Here is a 16264-nt window from a genome sequence, read left to right as displayed (position 1 = left end):
TATATTCAGTAAATTTGAGGCAATCTGCCACATTAAAAGCATTTTTTCTTTTTTTTGCCTCATCAGGAAAAAAAAAATCTATTTGAACACTAAATAAATGAAAAACACAACCCTATTTAAAATATTTTTTTTTTTTGGATGAGGCAATTGGGGTTAGGTGACTTGCCCAGGGTCACACAGCTAGCGAGTGTTATGTGTCTGAGGCCACATTTGAACTCAGGTCCTCCTGACTTCAGGGCCGTTGCTCTATCCACTGCGCCACCTAACCTCCCCGTAAAATATTATTTTTCAAATATTTGTCCAAGTCTTTGACAAGAAGAAAGTCTAATTCCAGATTGTTTTTCTAAGGGAAAAGGGAAATGAAAACATGATTAGAATTTTCCCTCTGCTGATTTTTAAGTAAATCCTTAAGACTTAAAGATTTTTTAAACTTTGTAGGTCTCTCCAGAATGGGTTTAGTTCAGGGGAAAACTAAAGTCAAAATCCAGTGTGGCAGTTCACCTAGAAAAACAAACACACGTGGCCCAACACAGAACTCTGAACTACTAATCCTAGTTTTAAATGAATGTCTTGAAGCCTTATTTAGAAACCTAGAACTATGGGATATTTGTTTGGTTGCATTAAAAAAAAAAAAAGTCCTCCTCTGGGCCTCTGGAGCCAGGGAGCCTGGAAGTCTTCTTTCTCTAGAGCCCCCGAGGTGGTAAGGTTCTAAGTTGTAGGTTGTAAGAATTCAAAACTTAACTTCCTCCCCTTTGTTATCATGTGAGGAAGATGGTATCAATGTAGTAGAGTAGCTGAAATACAAGTAAGGTAAAATGAGGGGAAAAGAATCTGGGTCTGTGCAATGCACACCAGAAAAACTAAAAGCTAATAATACTTCACAAACTCATTTTCTAAAATAATAACAGAATATTGCAAACTTACCCTTTTTAAAAGAGATACAAACAGATACATAAAAGAGTTTATCATGTGTGAGACTTACCTCCACTTTTGCTCTCTGAGGGCACAATCCATCTATTTCATCAAAAAAGATGACACATGGTGCTGAATTTCTGGCACGCTGGAAAACCTGTCGCACAGCTGATTCACTCTGCCCAACATACTAAATATGTATGTTAAGAAAGAAAAGGAGATAGCTCAAGTTGAGTGGTTTTTTTTTTAAAACAATAATACCAATATCCTGCCAAGATGGTCACCTGAATGCGGAGGCAGCTGCCTAATTCCGCTACATCAATTCCAACAGAACTCTGAAACGTGCACCAGACCAAATAAGGAATAAGAAATCTAAAGAAAAATTAGAATAAATAGTTTGTCTACCCCAGAAGTGGAAGAAAAAAGTCAACCAGAAGCCAACAGAAAAAAAAAAAGATCTCCTCCCCTTTCCCAACCCCACTCTACTCCCTACCCCAGCCAATGCCAACATGAGGAGAGATCTGACATACACAGCCATATGTCAGAGCAAGGCTCTATGTCTAGAAGAAGTAAGAGGACAATGTTCCTCTGAGAAAATCCCATGGTAGTCAGAAAAGCCCAGGGTGGGGAGTTTGAAAGTTCCAGGAGAGTGGCTACACAGCTAGCATGGTGTCCAAGTATTCAAACCGTAACAGCCAAGGCCTGGGTCCTCTGAGGTCCCTATCTCACTGACGTGAGACACTAGAAACGGCCCTGAAGATACAGCACTTTGAACCACAAAGATATAGGGAGAGGTGAACTCTGGAAGGTTAAGGTCACCACAAGAACCTAGGTTGTGGCTAACCACCCTACTGGTTATTTCATTTCTCAGAAGGACAACAAAGAGACAAGGGAAACTGCTATTCTGCCTAGCAAGAAAAACCTGAGAAAAAATTACAGACATCTTAGAATTCATGATAGCCAAGAAGGATACAGCTGTAACTTTGACTTTATAAGATCATGAGCATAATTCCATGGCCTGAGAATCTACAAGGAAAAGTGCAGCAAGAAAGAGAAGTTCTCTAGAAAAAATATGACAATATAATCATGAATGTTTTGATGAGAAAGCAAATGGGGAAGCATATAAAGGAGATAAAATAACAGCCCAGGGAGCCTTCTGATGAAGCTGCTGAAAGGGCATGTACAGAAATGAAGAAGGAAGATGTACCCAGGGACAGATACTAGAGTGGCACAGACCTTCAAGAACAGCACCAAAAAGGCAGAAGCCCAGAATGTATTAAAAGCTTGAAAAATACAAAGGACAACAAAAGGATCTTTTTAGGTACATTTCACTATTTGGGAGACTTAGCAAAATTTTAATATAAGGCACAGAGAACTCGAACTATTCAATTCCTACTTTGATTCCATTAAAAAAAAGGGGGGGGGAGAATCCACTAAGCTAGAAAGGATAGAACAATGTGGTTAAGAGGTAATTTTTTTCCATAATAAGAAAGGAAATGAGAGCCTTCAATTGTTCTGAGTAGTTTTCTTAGCCCAAATGAAGTCCATGTCATAGAGCTGAAAAACTTATAGTTGAGATCAATGTATTATTATAGAACAAGAGTATGTCAGAAGGTAAGCCAGAAACAATCTTTTTTTCCTCTTAAATCCTACAGCACTTAATATGCTTAATGTCCACAACTATCAATCTGACACATTTTATACTATAAAATATATAGTCTTGCTATACAGTAACGTTATAGCATCTACTCCAATGTACCTATTTTTATCTTGTTCTTACTCAGTACATACCTATGAGTTTCTTTATTATATTTTGTTTTATAATATTGCCTTGTATTATAGTTATTTTCTCCCCAATAAAATTCTACTTGAGTGATACATCCTGGTATGACAGTGACCCTGGGATCTCAAAGTCTGTACCAGGACTGCAAGCTCTAGCAGGTTCTATTAGACTACAGAGTCTTTGAGTATAGTTTCAGCCTTGTTACTGCTAAAAGGTTGGCCAATAGGTCAAATCTGAGTTCAAATATAACCTTAGACACTCATTAGCTATATGACTCTAGGCAAGTCAGTTTGCCTCAGGTTCCTTATCTGTAAAATGGGGATGAATAGTAGTAACTACTTCTTAGAATAAAATGAGATAATAATTATGAAGTGCTTAGCACAAAACCTGGGACATCGGTGATTAATAAATGCTTAATTATTGACGTGACTGCTATTTTTATTATTATTCAATGGCAACCTATGACATATGTATTCAATGCCCTATTTATGTAGCCTGATCATAAAACAGAATTATTACTTAGGTACAAATGCAACAGGAAAAAAAAATCTGAATAGATCAGTCAATATACATTTATTACGCATCTTCTATGTGCTAGGAACTGTGCTAAGCTCTGAGGATACCAAAAAAGGGGTAGAGGAAAGGGAAAGGCATGATGGAGAACTCCAAAAGAACGCGGCTAGACAGGAAGTGCAGAGATGGCTGGCCTAGTTACTCTCTTTAAACGGAGAGTTTGTGAGGAGTTCTCTACTCCACTCTCCAAAGAGGTCCCAGGGACAGAAGATACTGGTGAGGTGTGAGTTCCAAGGCTGATGTGACCTTGCTGGATGATAAGATTCCTGTGGGCGCAAGTGAAATCCAAAAGAGGGCAGTCCAGTGGAAAATTAGTTCACAGAGATTTTACGGAAGAAAACAAAATTCATCTGGTTCTCTTCCTCTACACAGTTTCATCTGAGGCTTGCCCAAGAAAATCATACAGAGGTCATTCCAGGAACCATTTGGTATGCAGATTTACCGTAGAATCTATTTCTAGTAAGGACACAACGGAAATGGATTTAAAATCCAGCAAGAACATTTGCATTATAAGATTGAAACAACTTACTGAGGAGGCAAAGGAGATCACTATTTCAATAATAAACATTTATTAACTGCTTCCTGTCTAGTTAAGACATTCTGTTAGAAATAATTGTAGGGGGCAGGTAGATGGCAGAGTGGATAGAGCACCAGCCTTGGAGTCAGGAGTACTTGAGTTCAAATTCTTCAGGGGTGGAATAAATGTGGAATTGTCTAGAAGCAATGGATTCAATGGTCCTATCTATATCTGGTGTTATCACCTATTCATGCTCTCAGTTCATCTGATAACTGAGTTGGGTAAGAAGAAAATTATTTCCTACCTTTTATCAATATCCTTAAAATTATAAATGAGTAACAATCTAGTACTTTCTAATAAATTCTACTGAATATGAAACAACAGTTCTAAAAAGAACTGAAAGCTAGTAACTCTATGAAATACCTCTTCAAATCTCTAAGAAAAATGCAAATAAAAACCACCTCCAAGATCTCAGCTCCGACCTAGCAAATTGGCAAAGATGGCAAAAGATGGAAACAGGCAGTGTTGGAAGGGCTATGGAAAACCAGGCATAAAACATTACTGATGGAACTATGAACTAGTTCAAGGATTCTGGAAAGCAATTTGGAATGACGTTAAAACAACAATAACAAAAAGACTAAAATGTCCACACTCTTTGACCCAGAGAGCCTAATGCTACCTCCCAAAGGAAGTAAAAAATCCAGAAAGACAAAACTCATAACATATGTTAAAATATTCACAGCAGTAATCTTTATGGTAGCAAAGAATTGGAGACAAAGCAGATGCCAACAGACTGAACAGCTAGACAAAATGTGGCACAAAAATGTAAAAAATGATGAGTATAAAGTATTCAGAGAAGCATAAAAAAACAATATGGGCATGTACAAAGTGAAGACAGGCAAATAATAAACAAAATTAAATTAATGTTAGTGCAAAGAACAATAAAGGGAAAATTTTATGTAATTATGACCCCCAGAGAAAATGGGCATCAAAACCATAAACCTAATTGACTTAGCTAATGTAGTGGTTATCTTACTAAGGTGTTGTTTTTCTCTTTCAAATTTTTTATTACAAGGGATGGGGCACTAGGTAAAGGAGAGGGAAGTATAGATTTGGAAATGAATGTAAGATAAAAACAAAAGACATCAATAAAATTAATAAAGCCCTTTCAAAGAAATTTAAAAGTCTATAAAATAATAGCTAAATTATAGTTAGTTTTCCACATGTTATGAATCTGAATTGCTAAATCATGATTCACATACAGACTGTCTTAATTCAAAAAAGCATTTGAAATGCATTCAAGATCATTAAGTGTAGGAGTAATGTCATTTCTAAGCAAGCCAACTTGTTAAAGCAAGATCCACACATGACAGTGAATTGTTTTGTTTTTTGTTTTCTTCCTTCAAAGCTTTCACATACTCTATCTACAGATAATTCTCCTAAATTTCTCGATGGCATTAAAACTTGACTCACATAATCTTTCTCTCCGTCACATCTCTTGTCACAATCCTAATCACATTAATACTTCTACCACTGACCACACAATCCCTCAACCCCATAAACTTTATCCTTATTTAGCCACATACAAACATGGTTAAATCTGAGTTAGGTTTCATATCTTAAAGAACCCTACCACTTCTAAAATTCTTAAGTTTAAAATTTCATCTATTCTTCAACAGGCAAGTGGTAAACAAATACGAAGTTTTCAAAAGAATTACAAAATATAAATGATGACATGAAAACAAGCTCTAAATCATTAACAGTAAGAGAAATACAAATTAATAAACTGAGGTTTTATGAAAATGGTCAAAGATGATAAATGATAGGAACAATCAGTGCTGGAGGGGCACTAGGAAGAAAAGAACCTTGATGCAATGATGACAGAGCTGTCAAGTAGTCAGACTACTCAGGATATCAATTTGGAAATATGCAAGCAAAATAACTAAAATGTCCATAATCTTGGTACCGGAAATTCTATTACCAGTTAAAGACAGAAACAAAGGTCCAATATGTGACAAAATATTTATAAAAGCATTTATAAAAGCACTTTCAGACATAACAAAGAACTAGAAATGAATGAATGAATAATGGAGCACACATTACAGTAGCTGTTCATTAACTGAGAAAAGTTTTTTTTTAAAAAAAAGCATATGAACATAATGGATTATTATGTAGCAAGAAATTTTAAAAATGAAGAATTCTGTGTTTGAGACATTTAGATACTTTATATTGTAATTAGAATTACTTTTACTTTTCCTAGGATATTAATTAAAGAGATCTCAATCACTGGCTAATGCCATTAATATTACTCACCATATTTAACAATTCAGGGCCCTTCACAGAAATAAAATTCAGTCCACATTCATTTGCAACAGCCTGTAAAAATGAAAGTGAAACAAATAAGCTGAATATTACTTACTGCATGGCAAATTTTTTTGTTGCCCTTATTATTTTTCCCAATCATTCTTATGGTTGTATTTATCACCCCCTTCTTCAGGGATCTCAGTAAATTACAGTGAATGAACAGGAAAAAATGGGGTAGAACCAAATTAAAGGAAGGCAGTAATAAAATGTCAACCTAAACAGCCTATGAACTATATTCAAATAACACAAATTATAAGCAAAACAACAAATATATTCCTGGTTCCATTTCACAAGTTTGGATGTGGCCCTTGGCGAAAATTCTAGTGAAGTCTATTGTATTAATATTTATTCAAGGGGTAATAAATACTTCCTTCTCAAAAGGTTTTCTTTTGAAGGTAGTAGTTTTGCATTTAAAATGCCTACATTTCTTTGGGAAAAAAATGGAGTTTGAAAACTACATAAATGACAGTATATGTTAAAACATAATTTTGACATAGGTTTAAAGAAAAGTTATATAAGATAGAGTTGAAGGATAACACATGGCTATTGAGAACAGAACAAGCCTGGAACCAGAATCCAAACACAGAAATGAATCTTGTTAAATAGACTGCATCAGAACTTTGGCACAATAATTTCCTTTAAATCTATCTCATTCTTACAATTATACTTCCAAACAATACAAGGCAATTGGAGAATTGTGTAAAGCAACTAAGTGAAAGAGACCTTAATGAGCAAGTTATATAACCTCTCTGGGCTTCAGTTTCCTTATTTATACAATGAGGTGGTTGGATTAGATAATGTCCAAGATCCTTTCCACATCTAAAAATCTATGATTACATATTTCTTGCTGCATTTTGGCTTTTTCAACTAATCAGGCTTGGAAGGAGAAGTGAAATTCAAAGATCTCATTCTAGTCTTAACTCTCATTCTTCACTGGGGTGGGATGGGGTGATAGTAGAGTCTTTAAAGCCACTGCAGCACAATCTCTGACAAGTCCAACCAGTTTGGAAAGGATTTGGTACCTCCTGTGCTGGACGATGGGCTATGTGTTGTTTGAGGGCAAGCCTCTAAACTTAAAAGTTTATGGAAAGTTTTATCACTAGAAGTGTTAGGAGCAAGCAATGAATTTTCCTGGGCCACAGCAACTCATGAAAATCATTTACCAAGGGTTGTGATCTGCATAGGAGAACAGAATATAAACAATAATAAAAATATAAGTCTTTTGAAATATTAAAATAATACCTCCTTCAGCTAGCAATTAGGAATGTGGCATGCTACATACAAGTGAATTTTGTAGACAACTAAGTTTAATCCTTACATTCTTGAACTTTTCTATTATGCCTGTTTCTGAAATCTTTCTAAAATAATTTAAAAAAAAACTCCTGTACTTTCTTAAACTATATATACTAAAGGTGTCAAAACTTGAGATTATTACTGTGTGAAACTGTATGCTACCTGCCTCCACTGATAAAGATTAGTATGTCATCTGAAATTAACAGTCTTTTACAATTGCCTGGGGCACAAGTCAAGTGACTTGTCCATCACAACTATCCTTACAAACATTAACTACGGTACAACAATACTCTGAAGAGCTACTGAAATTGCATAGCGGTTTTTCACTCATGGGTTACCCTGAAAACACTTTAATCATTGCTTCTGTTACATTTCCAGTAACTTCAAAACGCATAAAAAAACCCCTGAGGATCAGCCTCCCAGAGCATACAAGACTTGCAAAGATTCAATTACAAAGGACTCCTTAAAGAATTGAAGAAAGAGCAACCTAAAGAACTGGAGGAATACTCAGTGCTCATGGTGCCAATATAATAAAAATGATAATACTAACAAAATTAACTTATACTTCTAATGATGTTATCAATCAAATTATCAAGAGGACCTTCACAGAGCTAGATAAAATAATAACAAAATTCACCTTGAAAAACACAAGATCTGGAAAATCAAGAGAAATGATGAAAAGAAGTAAGATGAAAGGGGAATAGCACTTTCAGACCTCAAACTATATTTTAAAGCACCAGTCATCAGTTTTGATCTGGTATTGGTTAAAGAAGAAAGAGAAACATCAAGAGAACAGGGAAGACAAGGGATATACAGTCCAGCAGAAATTAGGCTTAAACCAACATCTTACACCACACTCCACAATAGTTTCAATGGATATGTGACCTTAATGTAACAAAATTGTAAAGATCAAATGGAACTCAAGTGAAGATACCTCCAACTGACTCCCTTTCATAGGTGTTACAGACTACACATTTTTGGACTTTCTCAATGTACCGATCAAGTGTCCTAACTTTTGTTTCTTCTCCAAAACAAATACTATTTGTCATGTGGGATGGAGAGAAGAGAAGGAGGAAGGATACATGAGATACTATGGTGATGTAAAAAATGGATAACATCAATAGTTTTTCAAAAATTGCTTTCATTGCCTCTACTACCTTTTCCCTGACTGCTAGTTGTCATTTATGTCATCAGGTACGAGTAGCCCACCCTATCTCACATTCCTTCAGTTGCTTCTCTTAGGCTGTTTACTCTCAACTAAGAAAAACTGAAGAATTCTGAGACAAATCACACCAATCAACTTTAATTGGAAAGCTTTAACAGAGAATTCAAAGTGAGTAGGTAGCTCCATGCCTTTCCATGGAGCAAAGAACATGGGCTTCATGAAGACTATTTTACTATGTCATCTTGAGGCTTTTTCCATTAGAATGTGAGCTCTTTGAGATCTGGGATTTTTTTTTCCTTTTGTTCTGTAATGCTGAGCATAGTGCCTGGCACACTGAGTCTTAATCAATGCCTTCTGACTTATTTCTAAGTTTCAAACTGAGATGCTGGAAATCTGATGGCTGTATAAGGAGTACATCATTATTTTGTTAGTTGAATAAACAAAGGTGTAGTAACAAAAAGAGTATTAAAAGCTATGGGCTAAAATGAAGTTTTTAAAATTATGGATTTGGGTGCCATCTTGGGGAGGGGGAGAAAAATTTAAAACTCCAAAGCTTATGGAAGTGATTACTGATAATTCAAAATAAATTAATTAAAAATTAAAAAAATTATGGATTACAAATTATTTATCCCACTTGACTATTAACAAAGTTATCAGTAACTTTTTTTTTTAAAAAAGCATTACACAGAATTTAGCAACACGTAAAACAAAGCAGGGCAGCTAGGTGGTGCAGTGGATAGAGGACCAGACCTAGAGTCAAGAAGAAATGAGTTCAGATCCAGCCTCAGAGACTTATTAGTGGGCAAGTCACTTAACCCTGTTTGTCTCAGTTAATTCACCTACAAAATTAACTGGAGAAGAAAATAACAAAACACTCCAGTATCTTTGCCAAGAAAACCCCAAATGGAGTCACAAAGAGCTGGACGTGATTGAAACCACTGAGTAAAGACAAAAAATAAAGCAACCATGTCATTATGACACACTTGTTTAAAAGTCCTGAGTGCAATTATGACCAGAGAAATACAGGATCTACAGATCTACTGCTACATAATTTTAGTCCCAAACAGCTTTCCTCTATCACTTCTAAGTTCTCAAAAGTTTTACTTGTAATACCAGAAAAAGAGTCCTGAAAGTATCAAGGACATGCTCTTCAAAGTGGAATAGCTAAAATAAGACAATGGCTCATAAGTATCATGGTACATAGTAAAAGTGCTATTAAGTTAGGGTCAGTTTCATTTTTCATTCATTCTCAGATGTAACATACAAAAATATGCAGCTGAATACCCACCTTTGCCAGGAGGGTCTTGCCACAGCCTGGTGGCCCGGCAAGAAGGATACCAGCTGGAGTCATTAATCCAAGAGCTTTAACCTGATCTGGATAACGCAACGGGGCCTAGAAACAAAAATCCCAATATATTTTAATTATTAATCATTTTCCAACATGGCCCCCAATGGAGCTAGTGATTTGCAGTCTTGATGTTCCTATCAAAACGACTAAAGACATAGTTGTTAAATGGGCTCAAATGTACCATGTGCCTCTAAGGTGCTATTTATAAAAATGCTTGTTACAGAGATCTGAGAAATCACTTAGGTTTCTGGAAAATGTAAAGTTTATACAAATCAGAGTAGCAGAGACCTGCCTGATATACTCTCTCGGCAATTTAAACCGATATCCATTTCTTATCCTTCTTTTTTAGAATATTTTAATAATAGATTTGATTTCAATTATTATTAAAGCTGATTAATAAGAACAGAAATAGAAATTTAATACAAAAATTAAAAGTTAGAGTTAATTTAAAATTAATTTTTATTTTTAAATGTATTCCATTTCAGAAACACTAACTTAAGAATCTGGTCTCAAAATGAAACTTCATGTGTCTTTGGTTAAGTCACAGACACATATAATCACAAACTAAAAATAAAGAAAAATCCAAGGAAAGTATCAAAAGCACACATCACTCCCGGGGTAGCGTGTTAATTTAGTTTGCTAGGACCCCTAAAATAAAAATGAAGAGCCAAGATAGCCATGTACACATCAGAATATAGTGGTGTGAATCTCTGCCTCTGACTGCTTCACACGATTTAACATCAGACACACCTACCAATATTGCCATGGTGAGCTCTTCTCGAATATCTTCCAGGGCTCCAATATCTGACCATGTCACATTAGGAACAGTGACAAAGCCTTCTCTCTTAGCAGAAGGCTGTACTTTGGACAAAGCAATAATGAAATCATTCATTTCTATGCACAGCATTTGCAGCTGCTCTTCTGGGATGGAGTTTTGGTCCTTTAGCAACTCTAGTAGTCTCAGCAATTCATTCTTGGAGATAGGAGGTATGGGGGAGGCAGGGAGAGAGGAGAGAATCAGAGATCATTTAGAGTTTACTGAAAAGATCACATCTATGTTTTTATATTCATGTAACACCCTCCATCACCCCAAGACATCTGTTGTTGCTTCTCTGGAAGCTAAAATAAGCTTCTTTACAAACTAATGGTTTTCCTAAATTGACACCATCATATATTTGACATGGTGCCACTGCAATGAAACGGTCCTCCACTAATTTTTATATAATCAATCAAACATTTATTAAATGCCTACTACATATACAATGCCAGGCAGTGTACTAGCTGCTAGGGGGATATAAGTACAATAAATAAAACAAAAACAACATGCCAACAAATGTACAGCCTTCAGGAAAATATTTCAATAATAAGTTAATTGCTCCCCAATAGTAAAAGTAATATGACTGTCTCCAAATATATGGAGAGTTACTCTGAAGCTGTTTTATTATTCTTCAGTTTCACAAAGGACAAAATACACTGAAGGAAATACACTTAACATAACAGTATTGAGCACTCAAGTAGACACAGAGCTAACTAGCTGCAAGGGTAAGTAAAATGGGCTATCACGACAAGGAATGAAATCTCCAATCCTGGAAATATAGCATAGCAGGAACTAAGAAATGTACAGAAGAGTGAGACGAGTAGTTAATTATGTAGTTTAAAAGAATATGTGCCTAAGAAGGGAAATCACGTGGAAAAAGGAAAATTGCAGCAAATTTATATTTGTAAAAGGAAAAAGCATATAAAATACATGATTTCTTCGCAACTATTTTAAACAGAAAAGGTTTTCTTATAAAAACCTGTGGAATCACCACCAATCAACCAAAGAGTATGTATTACATTAACTTAGAAGAGGTTTATAAAACAATCCCAGAATAGCTTTTAAAACTAGATGCATAACCATCAGCCTTTGATGGTTTAAATATTAACCATGATACAGACAGAAGACCAGATCAAATGACTTTAGGTTCCTTTCCCTCTACAATTAAATGACATCTGAGGCAACCTCTCACACAAAGGCTTGACAGGCTCTGGCATACACTACCTTCAGTACGTAGTGCCTACAAACTATAAGGGTAAGAGTCTAGTGGAGGAAGTAAATGACTACATAGGATTTGGATGGGTGAAGAGGAAAAGGAAAGACAGAAAAATGTGAATAAAGGCAGGAAAGTTTATTGGACAGTGAGACCAGCCTGTCTAAGCACAGGTACATATATAGGGTATAATGGAAATGTCAATTATTATCCTTTCATTTCTCTGTTCGTTAAGCTTACATTTTGAAATATCAGGTTTCCTTAAAGTGGGAATTCCTATTTGGTGAACACTAGTTTTAAAAATTCTACACTTTCAAACAGCAGAGAAGCTTTAAGAAATGTGCATATTGGGGCAGCCAGGTGGCACAGCAGATAGAGCACAGGCCCTGGAGTCAGGAGGAGCTGAGTTCAAATCCAGTCTCAGACCAGACACTAGACATGTACTAGCTGTGTGACCCTGGGCAAGTCACTTAACCCCAACTGCCTTGCCAAAAACAGACAAACAAAACAAAAAAGAAATGTGCACATTACAAACAGAAGGCCAAGTAAAGGATTACAGAATTATTAAATGGACCATATATTAATTTTAGAAAGGATCTTATGTTTTATGAAAGAATATACCATGGGCTTCCTTAAAACAATTCTCCCCCCCTAAAGATTTTAAAGGTGATTACATTTATAAGAATTTCATTAACAATTAACTTTTGCATATTTGAAGAATCAGAAGGGACCTCAGAATCCATCTAGTCTAATTCGTACATGAATAAGGATTCCTTCTACAACATTCTCAATAACTAACCTGGGTCACCTAATTTTTGCTTGGTAAGAATTCTCCAAGTTTATTTCCCTTTAAGCCTCAACTCAGGCACCACTTCTTCCATGTAATTTTCCCTAATTCCCCTCAATGAAAGGATTTTTTCTCTAAAATTTGCCGATTTCCAAATTTTCTTCTCCTCAAATCTGATCTGCTCTCTCCTTTACCCCCACTGGACCAATTCTGTACTGGATGAATCTGTATATGGATCGTATTTCCAATAACTAATCAACTGCATAATGAATGACTGTTGAACAGAATTACTTAAAACAGAGTTTCCTTGTAGTTTTCAATAAGAGCTGATCAAATACAGAATGGTACAGACTGCATTTGGTGTCGGAAGACCTGGGGTCAAATACAAACTGCCGCTTTACTATTTCACCTCCGGGGGCTTTCTCTGGTTATAAAATAAAGGCTTCATAATCTCTAAACACCCAACTCATCTAAATCTAGATCCTATAACTGTTTTCAAAATTTTCATTAAGTACTAATCCTGGAAAAGGCTTCTGCTTGATAGATATTCTTCTGAGATTATTGTGCCTGACTTCAGGACTGTATCTGACTTGAAACAGGTACTGCGGCTATGACAGGAGGGAATGTTACCTTAAACCAACCATGAAAGTCCACTGAAAAACAAGCCTAAATTGCTTAAAAGCCCTGCAGTTGTATAGGCTGCTGTAGATCCAATCTACTCAAAATAAATCATAGAGAAAGAATTGTAATTTTTTTTGAGTAACAGACTTTCCTACAATTTTTAAGTAAACAACTGACTGCTTCATGCAACTATGCCAATGAATAGGGAGCCTCATAAACATAAACTGGCTTGACTTAATTAAAATAAAGGGCAAAAGTAAGAAAGTGTGTAGCTATTTACAATACCTTTACAGGAAGGTCCTGTGGTTTTGAACCATCTTCTGTTTCCATTAGCTCTACCTGGCTTCCCTCAGCTGTCACACCTCCAGACTGGACATCTTTTTGCTCCAACATGTTCAGCTTTAACAAGACCCTGTCAACCGCACAGCTGACTGCTTCTTGACGCAGTGCCATTAGATCAGCACCAACATAGCCTGGTGTAAGGTGGGCTAAGTGATGAAAATCAAAAGCCTCAGGGAGCTTCATCTTTCTGCATAAAGTCTGAAGAATTCTGTCATAGGGGAGAAGCAGGAGGTAAAAATTCCGGGATCCATTTTAAATATATAAAATTATCTATTAAATTAAAATTAACTCTCAAGATGCTAGAAGGCCAAAAAATCAAATTCATCACACCTCAATCCAATCCAAATAATTAACGACCATTTATGATTCCAGAGTACTATGGTAAGATGACAAAAAGAGGAATCTTATTCGGATACCCCCAACTTCTAGTGTGACCGTCCCTATTTTGCATTTATTTATTTTTTACACAAGAGCCAAAATGGCACAGAGGATAGGGAGCAAACCACAAAGCCAGGAAGATCAGGGTTCAAGTCCTGCCTCTTGCATATACTAGCTATTGTCAAGATATTAGGGGACACCCCATTTTCCAGAGTTAAGGCTCAGCAAGCAGGCTGTGCCCTGAACTTGGCATAACAGCAATCCTTCGCGCTCATCCTCTGGATGATCTCAGCCACAGCAAAATCCCAAAACTGTTTGTGGTCATGAAGTCCTACTATGAATCAAACTTGTCACATTATGGCTGTTACGCTTCACTATCAGGGCTACAGCTCACCTTGTAACCACAGGTATAAGTATTGAGATCTCCCCACCCTGCCTCCTTACCCACTAGGGTAGGGCTCCGGCACATGTGTCCTTTCTTGCAAGCCATTTCCCCTCTTCTGAAATTAAACTTCTGTTTCATTCCTGACTCTCCTGTCTCTAGCCTGCTGTGTTCGGCTATGGCCACTCACAAGTTAAAAGCTGGTTCCATCCCGCTGACACTATATAACCCTGGCCAAGTCTCCAGGCAACTAAGACTGTAAAACAATCCCCATCAAGGAGCTTACCTTCTAACAGGGAAGACACATGAATACATAAGTATAGATAGAATAAATACAAAGAGGCAGAGATAGGGACTGAACTTATGATTTCATTAGTACAGGACAGGGATGGGGAACTTGTAACCTAAAAGCCACATGTGGCATTCTACCCGTCCCTGGTATAGGGAATTCCCAGATAAGCAAACTCCCTACACCAATGCAGGTCTCAGTATTTTTCTACAACAGTAGAAACAGAGTTGATGAGAAGTAACTTCCAAGGTTAATGATGAGATAAACTTCATTGCTAGGAATGCAATCTTATCTGATTTCTCTACCCTACACTTCCATTTTAAAAAGTTCTATGAATATAAATATTTAAATTCCAATTAATAATCCATGGCCTAATGACTGGTTTCCAAGTTCTGCACCAAGAAGATTCAGCAAGTTTTCTGAAAACATTTGGCACAGTGATAAGAGGAATTAAATTCAGATTAGAGCTGCTAAACTATTTCTGGATTCCAAGGGAAAAGATTGTGAGACAAGGAGCAAAAGATGAGTAAAGGGCTTAAACTGATAAAAAGGCAATTATATAGGTGAGATAGAAGGGTTTGGACTACTGAAATTGGTCAGAAATTGAATTTAGGGAGGAAAATTTTGGCAGAAATTAAGGAAAATCTGAAAAACAATCCCCAGGTCCAAATACTGGACTAAAGGCAAATTAAATAGGATATAAACAGACTAAAGAGGATTTATATTATTCAGTTGTGTCCAATTCTTTGTAGACCCCATTTGAGGTTTTCTCTGCAAAGAAACTGGAATAGTTTGCCATTTCCTTTTCCAGCTCATTTTACTGATGAGGAAGTAAGGCAAAACAGAGTTAGGTGACTTGTCCAAGGTCACACAGCTAGTTAAGTATTTGAGGCCCAAAGTTGATCTCATGAAAATGAGTCTTCCTGACTCCAGGCCCAGCACTCTAGCCACTGAACAACCTAGTTGCCCCTCAAGAGTATTGAGGATCAAAGATAATTAATGAGAAGAACCCAAAGAGGAAGACTACAAAAGGAAAAGAAGATTAATGGAATAGGTTATAAAGTGGGGGAAATTAGTGAAAGAGATAAAAAGCTGGTTTAAGGCTTAAGGGGAGGAAGGTGTGGCTGTGGAACTGTAGCTAAGACTAAAGAAAATAAGTTGAGTAGTATTAGCAAGTTATTAAGAGATAGTAATTGCCTTAAATTTTAACTTAAAGTTAAAGCTTAAGGTTAATAAGTAAACACCAAAAAGTAGCAAGGTAGACTTCATCATTAAACTGAACCTGCTCTACCCAAAGTTACCAGTAATCTCCTAGTACCAAATCTAAGGGCCTTTTCTCACTCGCTTTTGACTTCTCTGCACACTTTGTCACTGTCAGTTACTTTCTTTCTCCACTTCTTTCTAGTTTTCAAGACAAGGCTTTCCCCTATTTGTCTAATCACTCTTTCTCATGCTGTTCTGCTGTATCTTCCATCCATAT

General features: G+C 36.3%; 1 protein-coding gene across 1 annotated transcript in view; it reads right to left on the bottom strand.

The window, feature by feature from the left end:
- Positions 1-16264, bottom strand: part of LOC114049805 (nuclear valosin-containing protein-like) — a 93183-nt gene that overhangs the window by 31200 nt on the left and 45719 nt on the right. The window contains exons 13-17 of the mRNA XM_027871214.1: positions 13679-13943; positions 10710-10928; positions 9896-10000; positions 6099-6161; positions 983-1102 (exon numbers count right to left, since the gene is read on the bottom strand). Coding sequence (XP_027727015.1) covers positions 983-1102; positions 6099-6161; positions 9896-10000; positions 10710-10928; positions 13679-13943 — 772 coding nt within the window. The remainder of the gene's footprint in view (positions 1-982; positions 1103-6098; positions 6162-9895; positions 10001-10709; positions 10929-13678; positions 13944-16264) is intronic.

This window comes from Vombatus ursinus, unplaced genomic scaffold (assembly GCF_900497805.2).
Source record: "Vombatus ursinus unplaced genomic scaffold, bare-nosed wombat genome assembly UNPS02014798.1, whole genome shotgun sequence".
In the NCBI taxonomy this organism is placed as follows: domain Eukaryota; kingdom Metazoa; phylum Chordata; class Mammalia; order Diprotodontia; family Vombatidae; genus Vombatus; species Vombatus ursinus.
Note: the sequence above shows the minus strand (reverse complement) of the source record. Positions and strands in the feature narration are given on the sequence as shown.